The 21,514-nt window shown below is 45.1% G+C and overlaps 1 protein-coding gene across 1 annotated transcript; it reads right to left on the bottom strand.

The window, feature by feature from the left end:
• LOC119304178 (hydroxymethylglutaryl-CoA synthase-like) lies at nt 1–5,844 on the bottom strand. Its single transcript, XM_037581351.1, has 13 exons — nt 5,621–5,844; nt 5,455–5,539; nt 3,471–3,577; nt 2,721–2,853; nt 2,350–2,493; nt 1,804–1,962; nt 1,595–1,668; nt 1,437–1,512; nt 1,241–1,296; nt 1,047–1,131; nt 814–954; nt 577–726; nt 1–476 (listed from the first exon to the last, which is right to left on the bottom strand). Exons 2-13 carry the CDS (start codon nt 5,527–5,529, stop codon nt 282–284), a joined length of 1,395 nt encoding a protein of 464 aa, XP_037437248.1. The 5' UTR covers nt 5,530–5,539; nt 5,621–5,844; the 3' UTR covers nt 1–281.
• Nucleotides 5,845–21,514: the final 15,670 nt, after the last annotated feature.

Below are 21,514 nucleotides of genomic sequence, written 5' to 3'. Positions count from 1 at the left end.
TAGCTTAAACCTGACGGTAATTCGGTGGATTATTCTATTATTCAGATCTTACAAGTTTACAACCAAGCGGAGCACCAACGTTCCACTACAGAGCCAAGAATTCTCACTGACAAGGCAATACGGACAATGACAGCTCTATCTAACTTTACAAACTTAGAACAAGTTTACAGATAGATTAATCTGGGCAAGCTCCACCCTTCCCTTTCCCTTCCCTACCAGATAAATAATCTAAGAGCGCTTGCGGCGCTTATTGCAGCTTCAGGCTGGGTGGAGTCAATCAATCAATGGCCATTGGTTACCGGAGTGGCCGCGGTGTCGCCTTTCACGGCATAGAACCGGCGGTACATGGAGTCAACATGGGTGAGGTAGTAGGTGCCTGGAACGAGCAAGCGCGTGTCCTGGCTGGTGACGAAGTCCTTGGCGCCGTAGCGGTGCTCCATCAGCTTCAGCGCCTCGACAAATTTCTTCGGTGGAACCTGCGTGGAAGATGCACAGTGAGACAGAGCCAAGTTTGAGGTTTGCAATGAGTAAGATACTCTGGTGCTAGATGGGGAAGTTCATGAAAGGACGACTTACCACATGCCTAGACTCCAATTTGTTGGAGATATCCAGTATGCTTGCAATGTTCGTTAGGCTGAACGGATGCTGGCCTTCATTGATTTTGAAGGAGAACATTGTCGATGTCATGCCACTGCCGTAAGAGAACATCACAATCCTCTGGCCCACCTGGAACATTTTGGAAGATCAAAAAAGAGAAAATTTAGTTCAACGGTGATAATGACCGAAGAAAACACAGTATAGTGTGATTTATACCAGAGCATCGTGTTTGTTGTGGACAACTGATGCAAAAGCAGCATAGAGTGACGCCGTATACATATTCCCGAGTTGTTTCGGGATCAATGTTGTTGGTTGAACCTTGGTGTCATACAGGGGCTTCGCAACTTGCTGACAAACCTGCATATTTAAGGGAGCACGGATCAACTTACAATCATGAGTTATTACACAGAGAAGTAATTTTGTATAATTTAACTGTTATTGATACCTTCCTCAAGGTCTCGACTCTGATAGCTTTCCTCAGATGACAGGCCCAAGTAGGGCTCCAATTTTTCTCTTGAGTCTTTGTCAACAATGCTATTTGACACAACAGTAATTTCAGTTAGTAAACAATTCGGGACCGAGGGAGTACTAAATAACATACAGGCACAGAGTTCCTAATACACTAGCTGTCTAGCTGACCAACCTGCAGTTTCTCAAGAAGTCATTGTAGTATAAACGAGCAAAACTTTTCTGTACAAGCTGCACATGGAACAAATCATGGAGAACTTGTAAATATATAAAAACAAACAGATGATTATACACAAAGTGTATCTGGAGAGCAAGGCATGTGATGTCCAACCAAGATTGCAGTGAGAAAATAATATGGGGTTATATGATACCTTGTTGTATGGAGAATGAAATACAAAAGAATCTGCGTCGACGATTGAAAATGGCTTCCCTTCAATCTTTTCGTACCTGAAAGATCAAAGCAATGGGATCTGGTTAAATCAACTGGTCAACTTGATTGACCTGTTCAAGTAAAACGATGACAACTTACCTTTTGCAAAAGGTCTTGTAGCAGGAATCCAGTGCCATGAGATAGCAAGTCTGCGATAGCTTCCCATCGACCACCTGCATGCAATTTTGCTATCTTGTCAAAAGGGATGTTCACATTGGCAGATCTAGTAAATTCATTTCCAGTGTATCTCAAGCTTGCTCTGCCTAAACAGAATTTGGGTGCATAAATTGTATGGAATGGTGATGTACCGGATATTCGCTCGCAAGATCAGGCTTGTAAAAGTCATAAACATGTGCCATATGAGACCCTCTAAATTTGCTTTCCAATGAAATAGGAGCATTTGGTCCAATCAGCATTGCAATAGCAGCTGCACCGCCAGTAGGACGAGCCGGCCCTTCAGCATATACCTGATAAGGTGTCAACATGGATCTAAGATGTCAGCTTGAGTTATCCTCTTTACCATGGTCAATAATACAATCCTGTGTCCCATTCACGAAATTCGTATTTCATGTTCGGATCAGTATGGGTGTCAAACATCAAATATAAGAAAACAGATTATAGAGCAGGCAAATATGCTTGCCTGAACATGAGGGAACCTGAAGCTAATGAGAGAAATAAAAAAAATGAATACCAGAACTTTTTTTTCGAGAAACGGATACCAAAACATGGCGACATCGACATGAATGTATATACCTAGGGTCTGAGTTATATAAAATGCTCAAGGTTGTAAAATAGTCTGAGAAGCCGTGCAGTATGAAATTGGATACTGAAAAATGAAACAATATATTACATACCGCACTGTCTGTGCAAACAACGAGCCCATAACGTCCATCCCATGAGTTGCTCTCAGCCCAATTAACACAATTAAACAAAGCAGCTGTTCCACCATAACATGCGTTTGAGGAATCAACTCCTTCAATATCAGTATTGCCACACTCCTGCAATTAAGGAACATTGTTACAAAAAGAGCATCACCAAAAGGAATTGTCTGGCAGTGAATTGAATTACTGGTACTACAAAAATCTCAAAAATGCTCAAGAGTGATGATGAGAATTCAAATACAATTCTTTTAATTTTTACATATGTAAGGTACGCTAGACAAAATTACACCAAGAAACTAAAGGTGAACGAACTTATTAGCATGTTCTTGCTGAAAGGAACAAACCTCAAATATTTGCATCAACCATGTCTTTATAGACTTGCTCTTGTCTATTACAGTTTCACTGCCAACTTCCAAACGTCCAATACACTTTGGATCGATGTTATAATTTTTCAGGAGAGTCTTCACCACTGTCAAGCTGAGACAAAATCTTAATCAAATGAGATAAACTGAACTAAAATGGTAAATAAGACACTGTTCATATGTTTAAAACATAAAATGGTTCATGTCTGGACATTTGAAACGTTATATATTTGGACTTCAGAGACAAATATAAGGCATCTCGAATGGCACAACACTGTGCTGTTATATTCACAGCCATCTACATTGTACTGTTTCTCTAACATCATAGGTAGTCAATAGAGCACTGGTGTCAAATAGTACTCCATCCGTTCCTAAATATATGTCTTTTTAGAGATTTCAATATAGACTACATACGGATGTATATAGACGTATTTTAGAGTGTAGATTCACTCACTTTGCTCCGTATATAGTCCATATTGGAATCTCTAAAAGATTCAAATTTAGGAACAGAGGGAGTATAACTTAAAACAAGCATGGCATAATGTTCTATTTAGATTGTAAAATTGGCCCTCATCATCATAGGTTGCACAAATCTGTTGGTGTTGACTATCTGGGTACTTTGTACTATCCTCACATTTCAAACGAATACGGAGGAGAATAAATGCTTTCAAGGAAAAGAAAGAAAAACGATAGGAGAATGAGAGTACTTTGTACTTGAGGAAATAATCGCACCTCATTGAAATGACATCCTCCACTTCAGTGCAAAAGGCCATGCTATCCTGCCCAAGCCCAATGGTGTACTTCCCTTTGCTCACGCCATCATGAGTTTCCAGTTCTTCCTGCAACCAGCATCATGTAAATTTTCCAGCTAGTAAAGAAACTTCTTCTTGGAAAATGGTAAAGAGGATATGAAATAAAACATTGATCTGCAAGTGAGATCAGCAAAAACAAAAATGAAAGAGATACTGCAAGAGATCTCGTAAGTTTCCCAAATGAAAACCGTACAAGTCTGAAGACGACATTGGGTAGTGATGGGCTGTTGTACAGTGGCCTGTAAATTCCTTATTTTATTTAAAATTCATGGATTCATTTATGGTGAACAGAATCTTATAAAATAAGACATATCAGTACTTTAACAGAACAATTTTCAAAGAGGACGACAACAGTTAAAGCCTGAAGATACCTATCTCTTATTTCCAAGACAGCACTGCATATTTCAGAACACCTTGCCTTATGTGGACAAAAGAAGTTCAGACATATCGCTGACATCAACAGATCATCATTCTTACTAACTTGTTAGGGTCAACCTTGTCCAACCTCCACCTAATATATATGATTATACTAATAATATATATCAAGCCTCCCTTTTCAGAACGCATTTTGTACGGCCAAAAAGATCGGCAGATCCACGTGGACAGCAACGCTTCCGAATTCGATGACTGCACTCGCACGAGAGACCTACTTGGTTTACAAGCCCAGGAAAGGAAAGAGACAGTTTGACAGCCATCAACATCAGCCTCAGCTGATTAATCGTCCACACAGACTTAATCAAAGTATCAAACAGAAGAGTTGGGTCCTACTACTCCCAGCAAGCTCTTTCAGCTGGCATGTTCTAGGTCTTGGCATATTAATTTTCCTTTCCACAAAGTGTGCCAACATTCCTCGTGTAAGCAAATACGTCTCTTTGGAATCTTTCATCACACTCTGAAAGCACCCTACATGGTTCCTTCCGCTAGTATTAATCAGCCCAGCTGGAATTGTACTAGTATTAATTACAGAGGGTAACAGATTAAGTAGTAACTGCTTGCATAGTACTCCCTCCGTCCGGAAATACTTGTCATCAAAATAAATAAAAGGGGATGTATTTAGATGTATTTTAGTTCTAGATACATCGCTTTTTGTCCATTTTAATGACAAGTATTTTCGGACGGAGGTAGTACCTGATAATCACACATGGCCTTTACCCTTGCCACCCATACACAGCTAGAATTCTTTTGTAGTTTTAGCAGGAGAGTAATTAGTAGGACTAATAATCGCCTATCGTTATTAATTAGCTAATACTAACTCTGTTCCTTAACATAACATGTTCTACTAGCCTTTTTTCTGAATCAAATGTATATAGACGTGTTTTAGTGGGTCTGTTCACTTATATCAGTCTGTATCTAGTGTCCATACTGAAATATCACAAACGTCTTATACTAATTGGGAACAGAGGTGACAGTGGTATTCCCTGAATCTGGGCAGCCGTAGAATAGGCTGAATGGTGACCTGTCTCCACTCCAGAGGACACAGAAGCTATCAACAGATAATGTTCAGATAACATCGGCCTCTTGTCTCAATCTCAAAGGGCTCGCTCGGTCTGCATCGCAGCTGTGAACAGGCAACTCTGCTCTGCTCTGCACAACGCAGGCCCGAGAAACATAAACTCGTAGTCGCGGTGAACAACTGATCCCGGGAAAAACAGAGGATAAAAACCACCAACCACACACAAAGAGCGTGCGTGCGTGCGTGCCCCTTGACTGGTACTGGTAGTGGTATGTTTTTTTTTTATCATGGCGTTTCAGGGAAACGGCTAGTGAAACGCAAGGCTCTTTTTCTTTTTTTTCTTTTACAGCAACAGGAACCTAAAAAGGATTACAGCAGCAGGAGAGCACGGGCGGCGCTGTGATGAGATTCAGAGAGGGAGAGGATGGCGTGGGTGGATGTATGATGTAACCTGGAGGACGCAGTTGGGCGGGAAGTAGATGTCCATGGCGAGGATGCCGACGTCCTTGACCCTCTCCGCCGCCATCTGGCTTCACCTGAAACCCAACCGAATGAACAGCCATGGCGGCAGGAGAATCGAACCGCGGACTGGGGAGACGGGGGCGCACTGTACGTACCAGTGAGGGAGGAAGAAGAAGAAGAAGAAGAAGAAGAAGAAGAAGAAGCGAGAGGTCGGGTCGGAGACGGCCGGGACGGGGGAGGAGGAGGAGCGGATCGCGGGGAGGGAGGGATGGATGGATGCGGGGCTCGACACTCCCACCCAGCTCTGCCCCGCGCCGTATATATACGCTGCTCGCCGCTGGCCTTTTTCCTTTACCCCTTTCTTGCCTTGGCTGCGGCTCGGCTCGGAACCTGGCCGTATCCTGGAGGAAAAGGGAGGGTGGGGAGCGGTAGGTGGTGGTGGTAATTGCGGGCGGGGTGACCTCGGTAGTATCGACCGGCTGTCGCCTCAGGCATCCGGGCACGTTCTCATCTCATCGTGCGCCTCTCGCCCACAAGGAGGCGGCGGTCGTGGGCTCGTCTCGCTGGCGGCTTTGGCGCTGCCTGCCCGCGGGCGCCACTGCGCTCAGTCCTCGTCCTCGTCCGGTCCTCGTGGAGTTTCCCGTGTCCACGAGCGCAACACGGCAGATCGGATCCGGACAGGGGATGAGCGGCATCAAATCTTGTTTTACGGCCGCCATCCATTACTCAAATATATATATGAAAAATCTTTGACAAGCGTATACTACTGTGCATTTGATGCAAAATCTAATGATACTAATTTGGTTTTGCAGACGTTGATGTTTTCAACAACAAACTAGCCCAGTGACGGCTCTCTAAAAAAAACCAGGCCAGTCAAAAAGATGTTTGACTTTTCATCAACAAACTAATGCACCTTGTATTTTTTGAAACGGAAGGACCCTTTTCTGGCTTTGTTCGAGCATCCGAATAACTCTTCGGTGCTAACACTTTTCTGATAGGTCTAACAGGTATCGGTGTACTATGTTTTGTTTTCCGGAGACAATCTCAAGGCGGTAACGTTGGAATAAAGTCTTTTTGGAATCCCCCTATCTCGACAACATCAATCCGGTGCCGACAAGGGCATGTGAGGGGAGGTGTTGTCAAACTATTGGCTTTCTTCAGACCTTGGCGCTCTGCTATGAATCAAGGGATGCAGCTGGCTACCTCTTGGTGTGCCGACTTTGACCACCTGTTTTATTTTGTTCCGCAACATGGGTTGGTTTCTCCATTCCAAACCCCGTGGATTGGTGGTGAGGATTACACGCTTGCGACACGTGGGGGTGATGCCCAATGATCATTAGATCTCTTTTTAGCGATGTGTGACTATATCGGTGTTAAAACCTAGTATAGTGAGGGACCTTTCGGTTGTCTCTTTCCCTTAATGTCGATTCAGTGCAATTTTCAAGCTCCGTCGGGCAATGTACAACCAAAGGAATAAGACAATGTCTAGATACGCTACTATTGGGGAACATCTATTCAAAACCCACTCAGACACGACGAAACAAGAAACGGTGCCAAAAAGAAGGCAACGGGTGGTTTCTACGGGACTATAACAATGTAGTATAACAACTCTTGTCGGAAACTAGCACGCAGAAAGGAAATATCGATGCAACTCGCGTAGAAAAAAAAGATACTAACCCCAAAAAGGTAAGAACAAGGGAAGGGGGGACACTACCAAATACTGAAAAGTCACATGGTCAGAAAACAACTACGACAGCCAGCGGGTGCCGAGCGGGTGACCGCTAGTTAGCTTCCCCATTTAAAATTATGCTCTCATAACTTACCACCCGACATCTTGAGAGTATTGTACGAGCCATCTTTCTTTAGTCCGTCGGCGATATAGTACTCTCAGACGACCACCCATATGGTACCACTGTATTTGCTCGGACGCTACCACAAGAAAGACAAGAAATTTGGTACCACTTTATTTACCATGATATATAGGTCACTACAAGAATGACAACCCATTAGGTACCATCATTGATTATATTTGTCCGGGTGATCCGTAACCCGTCCGAACACGTTAGAAGAAGAATGTTCCAAAAGAGAGGTTACATGTTGTTTCTGTGGGATCATAGCGTGCGCAAAAACTATAGTAGAAAAGTGAGCAAAACGGTGTCTCAATGCTTAGAAATAAGGCCTAGGATTCATACTTTCACTAGTGTAATCTCTCAATATCATTAATATAATTGAATCACATGATAATCCCTTAGAAAGCGACAAAGAGTCACTCCAAAGTTTTTGTTTTATCAGAGAAAGTAGGATGAAATCGTGTAGGTAGCAAAACCACCCCAAAGTTGTCTTTCCAATCAATCTATTGAACCACCCCCACATTGTCACGAATAATCCTAAAGATCGTACATGGCAACACCATATGATACATATCAATTGATCTTTATGTCACCTAGAATACCCCAATATCACCACGGGCATTCGCAATTAAGACATGCATCAAGTGATCTCAAATACAAAATATTCAATCTAACGAAAAGAAACTTCAAAGAACAAGATTCAATTCACCACGAAAAAAGAGACATGGGTGAACATCATAAGATCCAGCTATATTGATAAAGCTCATGATAGATCAAAATCGTGAAAAATCAAGAACATGAGAGAGAGAGATCAAACACATAGCTACTGATACAAACCCTCAACCCCGAGGATGAACTACTCACACATCTCCATGAAGGTAGCAAGGTTTATGAAGGTGGCCTCCCTAATGGTTTCCCCCTCCGGCAAGGTGTCGGAGAAGGCCTCCAGATGAGATCGCTTCGGAACAGAGGCTTGTGACGGTGAAGGAATTATTATAGGTTTCTTTCTATGGGTTTCTCTATTTATAGGATTTTCCAGCGTTGGATTCACGCCAAAAGAGTGACGAGGGCCCCACAAAGCCAGGGCGAGACGACCCCCCTGGCATGCCATAGTGGCTTGTCGGCCCTTCAGCCCTCTTCTGGTTTCCTCCCGAAGCTTCTAGGGTCCTTCTCGGTCAATAAAAAATCACCGTAACTTTTCATCGCGTTTGGACCTTCCTAGATATGGGTTTTTTGTGGAACAAAAAACATGCAAAAACAGGAACTGCCACTGGGTTACAAGCTTAAGGTAATCATGATCTGTTGAGTGTTCGTATGGCAGGATTAATGAGGAAATATTTATCAAATAGTTTCATTAATATTCGAAATAGTTTTGAGAGGAACCAGAAGCGTTTCGGAGTTTAACGGGTAATAGCAATAAAGTATATACACACTAGTGCAGAACCGGGCTATAGGACCGGTTCGTAAGGCCCTTTAGTACCCCCCCTTTAGTACCGGTTCAACATGAATCACCGCTAAAGTGCCACCACGTGGAACAAGCCAGCGCCGAGGGCGGGGAGACCTTTAGTATCGGTTCGTAACACCAATCGGTACTAGAAGTTTTTAGGGGTTTTGGGTTCATGATTTCTTTTTCCTTTAATTTTGTGTTTTCCATTTAATTATTTTTCATTTGCTGGTATTTTACGATATTACATATTGTACATGTTATGCACATATATATCATCGAATGTCTCGCACCACCATTCACACATACACATGTATATATATACAATTTGGTATATACAATTTCTCCTACATGGAGGCATTACTGCGGTAGCGGGTAATGGTATTCTCCTTTGGGATCTATGACCTGGTCGAGCAAAAATCCTGCTATTTTCTCTCCAATTGCTCGTACGCGCTCCATTGGTAGGAGCTTCTCCCGCACCTCAGAGAACTTTTAAGAAGGAGATCAATATGCATGTATTAGTTGTGTGATTAGATATCGATAATGATGTAAAAATTGTGAATAGTATTCTGGCAAACGTACCCATCGCTGTCTAGCATTTCTGGTCCTTTCGAACGCCATCATGCGAATGTTCTCGCAAACGTAATATGCACATAAATTAGTCCCCGACGCCTGCTTCATGGCCTTTACGAGAATAGAATTCAATCTCTTACCCGCCGCGATCTTCTTGGCCGACTGGATTTCCTGAAGGGCGCTCTGGGCCTCGGCTCGAGCCTCTTGTGCGCTCTGGCGGGCCTTCGCAAGTTCGGACACTTGCGTCTTAGAATCACTGTCGGTGTCAAAACCGGCGGATCTCGGGTAGGGGGTCCCGAACTGTGCGTCTAAGGAGGATGGTAACAGGAGGCAGGGGACACGATGTTTACCCAGGTTCGGGCCCTCTTGAAGGAGGTAATACCCTACGTCCTGCTTGATTGTTCTTGATGATATGAGTATTACAAGAGTTGATCTACCACGAGATCATAGAGGCTAAACCCTAGAAGCTAGCCTATGGTATGATTGTATGTTGTCCTACGGACTAAACCCTCTGGTTTATATAGACACCGGAGGGGGCTAGGGTTACACAGAGTCGGTTACAAGGGAGGAGATCTACATATCCGTATTGCCTAGCTTGCCTTCCACGCCAAGGAGAGTCCCATCCGGACACGGGAGGAAGTCTTCAATCTTGTATCTTCATAGCCCAACAGTCCGGCCAAAGGATATAGTCCGGCTGTCCGGAGACCCCCTAATCCAGGACTCCCTCAGTAGCCCCTGAACCAGGCTTCAATGACAATGAGTCCGGCGCACAGTATTGTCTTCGGCATTGCAAGGCGGGTTCCTCCTCCGAATACTCCACAGAAGATTTTGGACCCAAGGATAGTGTCCAGCCCTACAAAATAATTTCCACATACCACCGTAGAGAGAATAATATTTCCACAAATCTAATCTGCTGACGTGTTTTGACAGCACGACGTTACGGCATGGCCCGGTCATTATTCGAACCGTTTTTCTCAACCAGCACCGCACATATCGCGAGGCGGTTTTCTTGACACGTCTTGTCGAAGCAGAGATCGTGTCCCCCTTATTACGGGATTCTCATCAATACGGACGTGGGTAACCCACTCGTGCCTGTTGGTATGACTCCTCGATTTTAGGCGAGTCCAAAACGGCCGCGAGGAGGACGCTTGACATTCACCCTCTTTATAAAGAGGCCAAGACATGTCCCTTTTTCCTCTCGCGCTCAATCGAATCCTTCCCCCGCCTCAAGTTCCAACTGTTGGAAATATGCCCTAGAGGCAATAATAAATTAGTTATTATTATATTTCCTTGTTCATGATAATCGTTTATTATCCATGCTATAATTGTATTGATAGGAAACTCAGATACATGTGTGGATACATAGACAACACCATGTCTCTAGTAAGCCTCTAGTTGACTAGCTCGTTGATCAATAGATGGTTACGGTTTCCTGACCATGGACATTGGATGTCGTTGACAACGGGATCACATCATTAGGAGAATGATGTGATGGACAAGACCCAATCCTAAGCCTAGCACAAAGATCGTATAGTTCGTATGCTAAAGCTTTTCTAATGTCAAGTATCATTTCCTTAGACCATGAGATTGTGCAACTCCCGGATACCGTAGGAGTGCTTTGGGTGTGCCAAACGTCACAACGTAACTGGGTGGCTATAAAGGTACATTACAGGTATCTCCGAAAGTGTCTGTTGGGTTGGCACGAATCGAGACTGGGATTTGTCACTCCGTGTAAGCGGAGAGGTATCTCTGGGCCCACTCGGTAGGACATCATCATAATGTGCACAATGTGATCAAGGAGTTGATCACGGGATGATGTGTTACGGAACGAGTAAAGAGACTTGCCGGTAACGAGATTGAACAAGGTATCGGGATACCGACGATCGAATCTCGGGCAAGTATCGTACCGATAGACAAAGGGAATTGTATACGGGATTGATTAAGTCCTTGACATCGTGGTTCATCCGATGAGATCATCGTGGAACATGTGGGAGCCAACATGGGTATCCAGATCCCGCTGTTGGTTATTGACCGGAGATCGTCTCGGTCATGTCTGCATGTCTCCCGAACCCGTAGGGTCTACACACTTAAGGTTCGATGACGCTAGGGTTATAAAGGAAGTTTGTATGTGGTTACCGAATGTTGTTCAGAGTCCCGGATGAGATCCCGGACGTCACGAGGAGTTCCGGAATGGTCCGGAGGTAAAGATTTATATATGGGAAGTCCTGTTTTGGTTACCGGAAGAGTTTCGGGGTTTATCGATAATGTACCGGGACCACCGGGAGGGTCCCGGGGGTCCACCAAGTGGGGCCACCTGCCCCGGGGGTCACATGGGCTGTAGGGAATGCTCCTTGGTCTACATGGGCCAAGGGCACCAGTCCCACTAAGGCCCATGCGCCTAGAAGGGGAGAGGGGGCAAACCCTAAGGGCAGATGGGCCCTAAGGCCCATATACCCTGCGCCTCCCTCTCCTCCCCCTTGTGGCCGCCACCCTTAGATGGGTTTGGGGCTGCCGCCCCTCTAGGGGTGGGAACCCTAGAGGGGGCGCAGCCTCCTCCCCTTCCCCTATATATATGAGGCCTAGGGGGCTGCCCATAACACACGTGATTCGATCTCTCGTTGGTGCAGCCCTGCATCTCTTCTTCCTCCTCTTCTGTGGTGCTTGGCGAAGCCCTGCAGGATAGCCACGCTCCTCCACCACCACCATGCCGTTGTGCTGCTGCTGGATGGAGTCTTCCTCAACCTCTCCCTCTCTCCTTGCTGGATCAAGGCGTGGGAGACGTCACCGGGCTGTACGTGTGTTGAACGCGGAGGTGTCGTGCTTTCGACACTTGGTCATCGGTGATTTGAATCACGACGAGTACGACTCCATCAACCCCGTTCACTTGAACGCTTCCGCTTAGCGATCTACAAGGGTATGTAGATGCACTCTCCTTCCCCTCGTTGCTGGTCTCTCCATAGATAGATCTTGGTGACACGTAGGAAAATTTTGAATTTCTGCTACGTTCCCCAACAGTGGCATCATGAGCTAGGTCTATTGCGTAGATTCTATGCACGAGTAGAACACAAAGTAGTTGTGGGCGTTGATTTTGTTCAATATGCTTACCGTTACTAGTCCAATCTTGATTCGGCGGCATCGTGGGATGAAGCGGCCCGGACCAACCTTACACGTACTCTTACGTGAGACCGGTTCCACCGACAAACATGCACTAGTTGCATAAGGTGGCTGGCGGGTGTCTGTCTCTTCCACTTTAGTCAGATCGGATTCGATGAAAAGGGTCCTTATGAAGGGTAAATAGCAATTGGCATACCACGTTGTGGTTTTGCGTAGGTAAGAAACGTTCTTGCTAGAAACCCATAGCAGCCACGTAAAACATGCAAACAACAATTAGAGGACGTCTAACTTGTTTTTGCAGGGTATGCTATGTGATGTGATATGGCCCAAAGGATGTGATGAATGATATATGTGATGTATGAGATTGATCATGTTCTTGTAATAGGAATCACGACTTGCATGTCGATGAGTATGACAACCGGCAGGAGCCATAGGAGTTGTCTTTATTTATTTATGACCTGCGTGTCAACATAAACGTCATGTAATTACTTTACTTTATTGCTAACCGTTAGCTGTAGTAGTAGAAGTAATAGATGACGAGACAACTTCATGAAGACACGATGATGGAGATCATGATGATGGAGATCATGGTGTCATGCCGGTGACGAGATGATCATGGAGCCCCAAGATGGAGATCAAAGGAGCTATATGATATTGGCCATATCATGTCACTACTATTTGATTGCATGTGATGTTTATCATGTTTATACATCTTATTTTCTTAGAACGACGGTAGTAAATAAGATGATCCCTTACAACAATTTCAAGAAGTGTTCTCCCCTAACTGTGCACCGTTGCGACAGTTCGTGTTTCGAAGCACCACGTGATGATCGGGTGTTAGATTCTAACATTCACATACAACGAGTGTAAGACAGATTTACACACGCGAAACACTTAGAGTTAACTTGACGAGCCTAGCATGTACAGACATGGCCTCGGAACACAGGAGACCGAAAGGTCGAGCATGAGTCGTATAGAAGATACGATCAACATGAAGATGTTCACCGATGTTGACTAGTCCGTCTCACGTGATGATCGGACACGGCCTAGTTGACTCGGATCATGTAATCACTTAGATGACTAGAGGGATGTCTATCTGAGTGGGAGTTCATAAGATAAACTTAATTATCCTGAACATAGTCAAAAGGATTTTGCAAATTATGTTGTAGCTCGCGCTTTAGTTCTACTGTTTAGATATGTTCCTAGAGAAAAATTAGTTGAAAGTTGAAAGTAGCAATTATGCGGACTAGGTCCGTAAACTGAGGATTGTCCTCATTGCTTCTTAGAAGGCTTATGTCCTTAATGCACCGCTTAGTGTGCTGAACCTCAAACGTTGTCTGTGGATGTTGTGAACATCTAACATACACATTTTGATAACTACGTGATAGTTCAGTTAAACGGTTTAGAGTTGAGGCACCGAAGACGTTTTTGAAACGTCGCGAAACATATGAGATGTTTTGAGGGCTGAAATTGGAATTTCAGGCTCGTGCCCACGTCAAGAGGTATAAGACCTCCAACGATTTTCTTAGCCTGCAAACTAAGGGAGAAAAGCTCAATTGTTGAGCTTGTGCTCAGATTGTCTGAGTACAACAATCATTTGAATCAAGTGGGAGTTGATCTTCCAGATGATATAGTGATGTTTCTCCGAAGTCATTACCACCAAGCTGCTAGAGCTTCATGATGAACTATAATATATCAGGGACATATATGATGATCCTTGAGATATTCGCGATGTTTGACACCACGAAAGTAGAAATCAAGAAGGAGCATCAATTGTTGATGGTTAGTGAAACCACTAGTTTCAAGAAGGGCAAGGGCAAGAAGGGATACTTCATGAAACGACAATTCAGCTGCTACTCTGGTGAAGAAACCCAAGGTTGAACCCAAACCCAAGACTAAGTGCTTCTGTAATAAGAGAAACAACCACTGGAGCAGAATTACCCTAGATACTTGGTAGATTAGAAGGCTGGCAAGGTCGATAGAAGTATATTGGATATACATTGTGTTGATGTGTACTTTACTAGTACTCCTAGTAGCACCAGGATATTAGATACCGGTTCGGTTGCTAAGTGTTAGTAACTCGAAATAAAAGCTACGAAATAAACGGAGACTAGCTAAAGGTGAGCTAACGATATGTGTTGGAAGTGTTTCCAATGTTGATATGATCAAATATCGTATGCTCCCTCTACCATCGAGATTGGTGTTTGCGTTGAGCATAGACATGATTGGATTATGTCTATCGCAATACGGTTATTCATTTAAGGAGAATAATGGTTACTCTGTTTATTTGAATAATACCTTCAATGGTCTTGCACCTAAAATGAATGGTTTATTGAATCTCGATCGTAGTGATACACATGTTCATGCCAAAAGATAGTAATGATAGTACCACCTACTTGTGGCACTGCCACTTAAGTCATATCGGTATAAAACGCATGAAGAAGCTCCATGTAGATGGATCTTTGGACTCACTCAGTTTTGAAAAGTTTGAGACATGCGAACCATGTCTGTTGGTGTATATGCATGAAGAAACTCCATGCAAATGGACCGTTCGGACTCACTTGATTTTGAATCACTTGAGACATGCAAATCATACCACATGGGCAAGATGACTGAAAGCCTCGGTTTCAGTAAAATGGAACTAGAAAGCAACTTGTTGGAAGTAATACATTTTGATGTGTGCAGTCCAATGAGTGCTGAGGCATGTAGTGGATATCGTTATGTTCTTACTTCACAGATGATTTGAGTAGATGTTGAGTATATTTACTTGATGAATCACGAGTCTGAATTATTGAAAGGTTCAAGTAATTTCAGGGTGAAGTTGAAAGATCGTCGTGACAAGAGGATAAAATATCTATGATATGATCATAGAGATGAATATCTGAATTACGAGTTTGGCACAGAATTAAGACATTGTGGAAATTGTTTCACAACTAATACAGCCTGGAACACCATAGTGTGATGGTGTGTCCGAACATCATAACTGCACCCTATTGGATATGATGCATACCATGATGTCTCTTATCGAATTACCATGATAGTTTATGGGTTAGGCATTAGAGACAACCACATTCACTTTAAATAGGGCACCACATAATTCCGATGAGATGACACCGTATGAACTATGGTTTAGAGAAACCTAAGCTGTCATTTCTTAAAAGTTTGGGGCTGCAACGCTTATGTGAAAAAGTTTCAGGCTGATAAGCTCGAACCCAAAGCGGATAAATGCATCTTCATAGGACACCCAAAACAGTTGGGTATACCTCCTGTCTCAGATCCGAAAGCAATAAGGGATTGTTTCTAGAATCGGGTCCTTTCTCGAGGAAAAGTTTCTCTCGAAAGAATTGAGTGGGAGGATGGTGGAGGCTTGATGAGGTTTTTGAACCGTCTCTTCAACTAGTGTGTGGAAGGGCACAGGAAGTTGTTCCTGTGGCACCTACACCAATTGAAGTGGAAGCTTATGATATTGATCATGAGACTTCGGATCAAGTCACTCCCAAACCTCGTAGGATGACAAGGATGCGTACTACTTCTGAGTGGTACGTAATCCTGTCTTATAAGTCATGTTGCTAGACAACAATGAACCTACGAGCTGTGGAGAAGCGATGGTGGGCCTGGATTCCGATAAATGGCTCGAGGCCATAAAATCCGAGAGAGGATCCATATATGAAAACAAAGTGTAGACTTTGGAAGAACTACTTGATGGTCGTAAGGCTGTTGGGTACAGATGGATTTTAAAAGGAAGACGGACAATGATGGTATATGTCACCATTAAGAAAGCTCGACTTGTCGTTAAGTTCTTTCCGACAAGTTCAAGGAGTTGACTATGATGAGACTTTTCTCACTCGTAGCGATGCTAAGAGTCTGTTGGAATTATATTAGCGATTACTGCATTATTTATGAAATCTTGCAGAAAGGATGTCAAAACATTGTTTCCTCGACGTTTTTCTTGAGGAAAGGTTGTATGTGATACAACCGGAAGGTTTGGTCAATCCTGAAAGATGCTAATAAGTATGCAAAGCTCCAGCTATCCTTCTGAGGACTGGAGTAAGCATCTCGGAGTTGGAATGTGCGCTTTGATGAGATGATCAAAGATTTTGGGTTTATACAAAGTTTATGAGAAACTTGTATTTCCAAAGAAGTGAGTGGGAGCACTATAGAATTTCTGATAAATATATGTTGTTGACATATTGTTGATCAGAAATGACGTAGAATTTCTACAAAGCATATAGGGTTATTTGGAAAGTGTTTTCAATGGAGATCCTGGATTAAGCTACTTGAACATTGAGCATCAAGATCTATAAGGATATATCAAAACACTTAATGGTACTTTCAAATGAGCACATACCTTTACATGATCTTGAAGGTGTTCAAGATGGATCAGTCAAAGAAGGAGTTCTTGCCTGAGTTGTAAGGTATGAAGTTAAGACTTAAAGCTCGACCACGACAGCATAGAGAGATAGGACGAAGGTCGTCCCCTATGCTTAAGACGTAGGCTCTACAGTATGCTATGCTGTGTACCGCACCTGAAGTGTGCCTTGCCATGAGTCAGTCAAGGGGTACAAGAGTGATCCAAGAATGGATCACGGGACAGCGGTCAAAGTTATCCTTAGTAACTAGTGGACTAAGGAATTTTCTCGATTATGGAGGTGGTAAAAGAGTTCGTCGTAAAGAGTTACGTCGATGCAAGCTTAACACCTATCCGGATAGCTCTGAGTAGAGATACCGGATACATATAATGGAGCAACAATTTAGAATAGCTCCAAGTAGAACAGTTATTTGGATTAGCTCTAAATAGAACGTGGTAGCTACATCTAGGAGATGACATAGAGATTTGTAATGCACACACGGATCTGAAAGGTTCAGACCCGTTGACTAAAACCTCTCTCGCAAGCAACATGATCAAACCTAGAAATCATTGAGTGTTAATCACATAGTGATGTGAACTAGACTACTGACTCTAGTAAACTCTTGGGTGTTAGTCACATGGCGATGTGACTTGTGAGTGTTAATTACATGGCGATGTGAACTAGATTATTGACTCTAGTGCAAGTGGGAGACTGTTGGAAATATGCCCTAGAGGCAATAATAAATTAGTTATTATTATATTTCCTTGTTCATGATAATCGTTTATTATCCATGCTATAATTGTATTGATAGGAAACTCAGATACATGTGTGGATACATAGACAACACCATGTCCCTAGTAAGCCTCTAGTTGACTAGCTCGTTGATCAATAGATGGTTACGGTTTCCTGACCATGGACATTGGATGTCGTTGACAACGGGATCACATCATTAGGAGAATGATGTGATGGACAAGACCCAATCCTAAGCCTAGCACAAAGATCGTATAGTTCGTATGCTAAAGCTTTTCTAATGTCAAGTATCATTTCCTTAGACCATGAGATTGTGCAACTCCCGGATACCGTAGGAGTGCTTTGGGTGTGCCAAACGTCACAACGTAACTGGGTGGCTATAAAGGTACATTACAGGTATCTCCGAAAGTGTCTGTTGGGTTGGCACGAATCGAGACTGGGATTTGTCACTCCGTGTAAGCGGAGAGGTATCTCTGGGCCCACTCGGTAGGACATCATCATAATGTGCACAATGTGATCAAGGAGTTGATCACGGGATGATGTGTTACGGAACGAGTAAAGAGACTTGCCGGTAACGAGATTGAACAAGGTATCGGGATACCGACGATCGAATCTCGGGCAAGTATCGTACCGATAGACAAAGGGAATTGTATACGGGATTGATTAAGTCCTTGACATCGTGGTTCATCCGATGAGATCATCGTGGAACATGTGGGAGCCAACATGGGTATCCAGATCCCGCTGTTGGTTATTGACCGGAGATCGTCTCGGTCATGTCTGCATGTCTCCCGAACCCGTAGGGTCTACACACTTAAGGTTCGATGACGCTAGGGTTATAAAGGAAGTTTGTATGTGGTTACCGAATGTTGTTCGGAGTCCCGGATGAGATCCCGGACGTCACGAGGAGTTCCGGAATGGTCCGGAGGTAAAGATTTATATATGGGAAGTCCTGTTTTGGTTACCGGAAGAGTTTCGGGGTTTATCGGTAATGTACCGGGACCACCGGGAGGGTCCCGGGGGTCCACCAAGTGGGGCCACCTGCCCCGGGGGCCACATGGGCTGTAGGGAATGCTCCTTGGTCTACATGGGCCAAGGGCACCAGTCCCACTAAGGCCCATGCGCCTAGAAGGGGAGAGGGGGCAAACCCTAAGGGCAGATGGGCCCTAAGGCCCATATACCCTGCGCCTCCCTCTCCTCCCCCTTGTGGCCGCCACCCTTAGATGGGTTTGGGGCTGCCGCCCCTCTAGGGGTGGGAACCCTAGAGGGGGCGCAGCCTCCTCCCCTTCCCCTATATATATGAGGCCTAGGGGGCTGCCCATAACACACGTGATTCGATCTCTCGTTGGTGCAGCCCTGCATCTCTTCTTCCTCCTCTTCTGTGGTGCTTGGTGAAGCCCTGCAGGATAGCCACGCTCCTCCACCACCACCATGCCGTTGTGCTGCTGCTGGATGGAGTCTTCCTCAACCTCTCCCTCTCTCCTTGCTGGATCAAGGCGTGGGAGACGTCACCGGGCTGTACGTGTGTTGAACGCGGAGGTGCCGTGCGTTCGGCACTTGGTCATCGGTGATTTGAATCACGACGAGTACGACTCCACCAACCCGGTTCACTTGAACGCTTCCGCTTAGCGATCTACAAGGGTATGTAGATGCACTCTCCTTCCCCTCGTTGCTGGTCTCTCCATAGATAGATCTTGGTGACACGTAGGAAAATTTTGAATTTCTGCTACGTTCCCCAACACCAACACCCCAGGCTCAAGTCAGGCACTTCGGACCTTCAACCATGTCCGGATCCAACCTGCAAGGTCGGTGGATGCCTTCCTCTGTCACAGAGGAGGACATCAAGAAGCTGAGAGAGGCCAGATATCTGACCGCCGAAATTTCGCACAGGCTGCCCGCCCGAGGGCAGGTCATCCCCACTCCCGAACCCAACGAGAGTGTTGTGTTTGTCTCTCACTTTCTCCGAGGACTAGGCCTCGCTCTGGATCCCTTTGTTAGGGGACTCATGTTCTATTATGGGCTGGATTTCCACGATCTGGCCCCGGATTCCCTCCTTCACATCTCGTCGTTCATCATCGTATGTGAGGCCTTCCTCCGCACTACCCCTCACTTTGGCCTGTGACTCAAGACCTTCAATGTGAAGCCGAAGATGATCGAGGGAGACACGTAGAGTGCGGAGATGCCGTAATAAGCAAATGCGCTAATGCTCCATGGCCAGAGGGTTCCTTCCCAGAGGTATCCAGTTTGTGGCAGCGGGAGTGGTTTTATATCACAGCTCCCCGAAGTGCCAAGTGGGCAGCCATCCCTGCCTTTCGCTCGGGCCTCCCACCACAACTGACGTCATGGATCAGTGAGGGGCTAAACTAGGGTCCATTAAATGATGTGATGATATTGCAGAGTCGCATCCGAGATCTCATTGAGAGAGACGCCAACCTGGTCACGGTGATGCAGGTCATGCTAGTTCGCCAGGTCCCGCCTTGCAAACGTAGACCTCTCCGTTTGTGGGAGTTCAACCCGGAGGGACCGTGAATCATTCAGCACTTCCTCGGCATGACGCTCGAGGAGATGTACAAGTTGTTCTTCGGATCACAAATAAAGTGTCCGGACACCATCGAGGATGCGGGTCTGAGCTATAATCGCCCGGATACCCAAGTAAGTAATCCCATGGCCGAACACACTGTTTCTCTTATTCATCATAACATCATTCTGAGAAGTCGCTCTTTGACCAGGATTGGATAACAAAGGCGAAGATGATTAGGTGTCCGACCCCCTTTCCGAGGGCTTGGCCAATCCAGTACTAGACAGAGTGCTGGAGCCGGCGCCTTATCAAGTGCCCTCGAAGGAAGATAAAGGGGGAAATAAAGAGGCCGGAAGCGAGCCTCACTCACTACTCGCCCGAACTGGGGGAACGAGCGCCTCCGCGAAGGAGGACAACCAGGGAGAAGAATCTGACATTCCCTCTTCTCGGGGAAGGAAGAGGACCTCCTTTGAAGATCCGGAAACAAAGGTTTCCAAATGAGGGAAGAAATCTTCGCCAGAGGGTCCTGCCCCGGGGGGTACCCTTGCCGCACAGTGTCTGCAAGGGAATCAGCCCTCTACCGAGCTGTAAGTAATCAAAAAGTACTTGGTAGTGAAAATATCCTACCTTACTTCTGAAGACAATAACCAAAGCTTATATCTTGTAGTTCAGATCGTAGCCCTTATCGACAGAGTTCGTCTTCGGGGGATCTTCTTCCGGAGATGATGGAGAGTGAAACACCTTCCCCTGCCACCCCGCCTCATGAGGCGGGCGACCCTGAAGTGTCGTCGTGGAAGGTTTCTCCTGATCCGCCAAGGCCAGGGGGTAATCCCTTAGCCACCCGGAGTCCTCAGTATTCGGCTCCTAAAGAGAGCAACAACAAGAGTCCGGAACCGTATAGTGTGCGGTCGGACGCACTGAAGGATCTTCTGGAGCAAGCGGCCATCTCAGAAGCGCATCGTACGCTAATGAGTACGGTAGTTGAAAGGATTTCATCCGCTGAAAGCGGATTGCATGAAGCTTTTATGAGTCTGCTGAAAGGCTTTGAGGTACGTGACATAGTGTATGTTTTTGACAGTACTGCACACGTTAGGTGTGCCCTATGCAGATAGTATCCCCCGAGACTCTGGTTGTCGTCGAAAACGGCGGCAAACAGAGGATCATAGTCTCAGGTAATAACTAGACCGCCTTTATGTGCAGGTGGCTGAAGCTCCGGTGGCTAGCCGGACTGATGGGTTTGCCGAGCTAAAGCGGCAACTTGATGCGGCAGATGCCGACATCGTGCTTGTCAACAAGCGGCTTGACGAGGCACAGGGTAAGTGATTTCTTCGGTGATCAACACATAGTAAGAGGAGCAGGATGCCAATATCTTTAATATGTTGTGACTGCAGATGGATCTGTGATAACCCACAAGTATAGGGGATCGCAACAGTTTTCGAGGGTAGAGTATTTAA

The sequence above is a fragment of the Triticum dicoccoides genome, chromosome 5A, assembly GCF_002162155.2.
Source record: "Triticum dicoccoides isolate Atlit2015 ecotype Zavitan chromosome 5A, WEW_v2.0, whole genome shotgun sequence".
In the NCBI taxonomy this organism is placed as follows: Eukaryota; Viridiplantae; Streptophyta; class Magnoliopsida; order Poales; family Poaceae; genus Triticum; species Triticum dicoccoides.
The sequence above is the reverse complement of the archived record's forward strand: the minus strand, read 5'-3'. Positions and strand labels throughout refer to the sequence as shown.

Excerpts from the sequence above, each read along its gene's own strand:
- LOC119304178 (XM_037581351.1), bottom strand. The coding sequence starts at position 5,529 with ATGGCGGCGGAGAGGGTCAAGGACGTCGGCATCCTCGCCATGGACATC. Across the intron at positions 2,854-3,470 it reads GAGGATGTCATTTCAATGAG|CTTGACAGTGGTGAAGACTC; the intron begins GTGCGATTATTT and ends ATTTTGTCTCAG. Across the intron at positions 1,513-1,594 it reads TACAAGACCTTTTGCAAAAG|GTACGAAAAGATTGAAGGGA; the intron begins GTAAGTTGTCAT and ends TTGATCTTTCAG.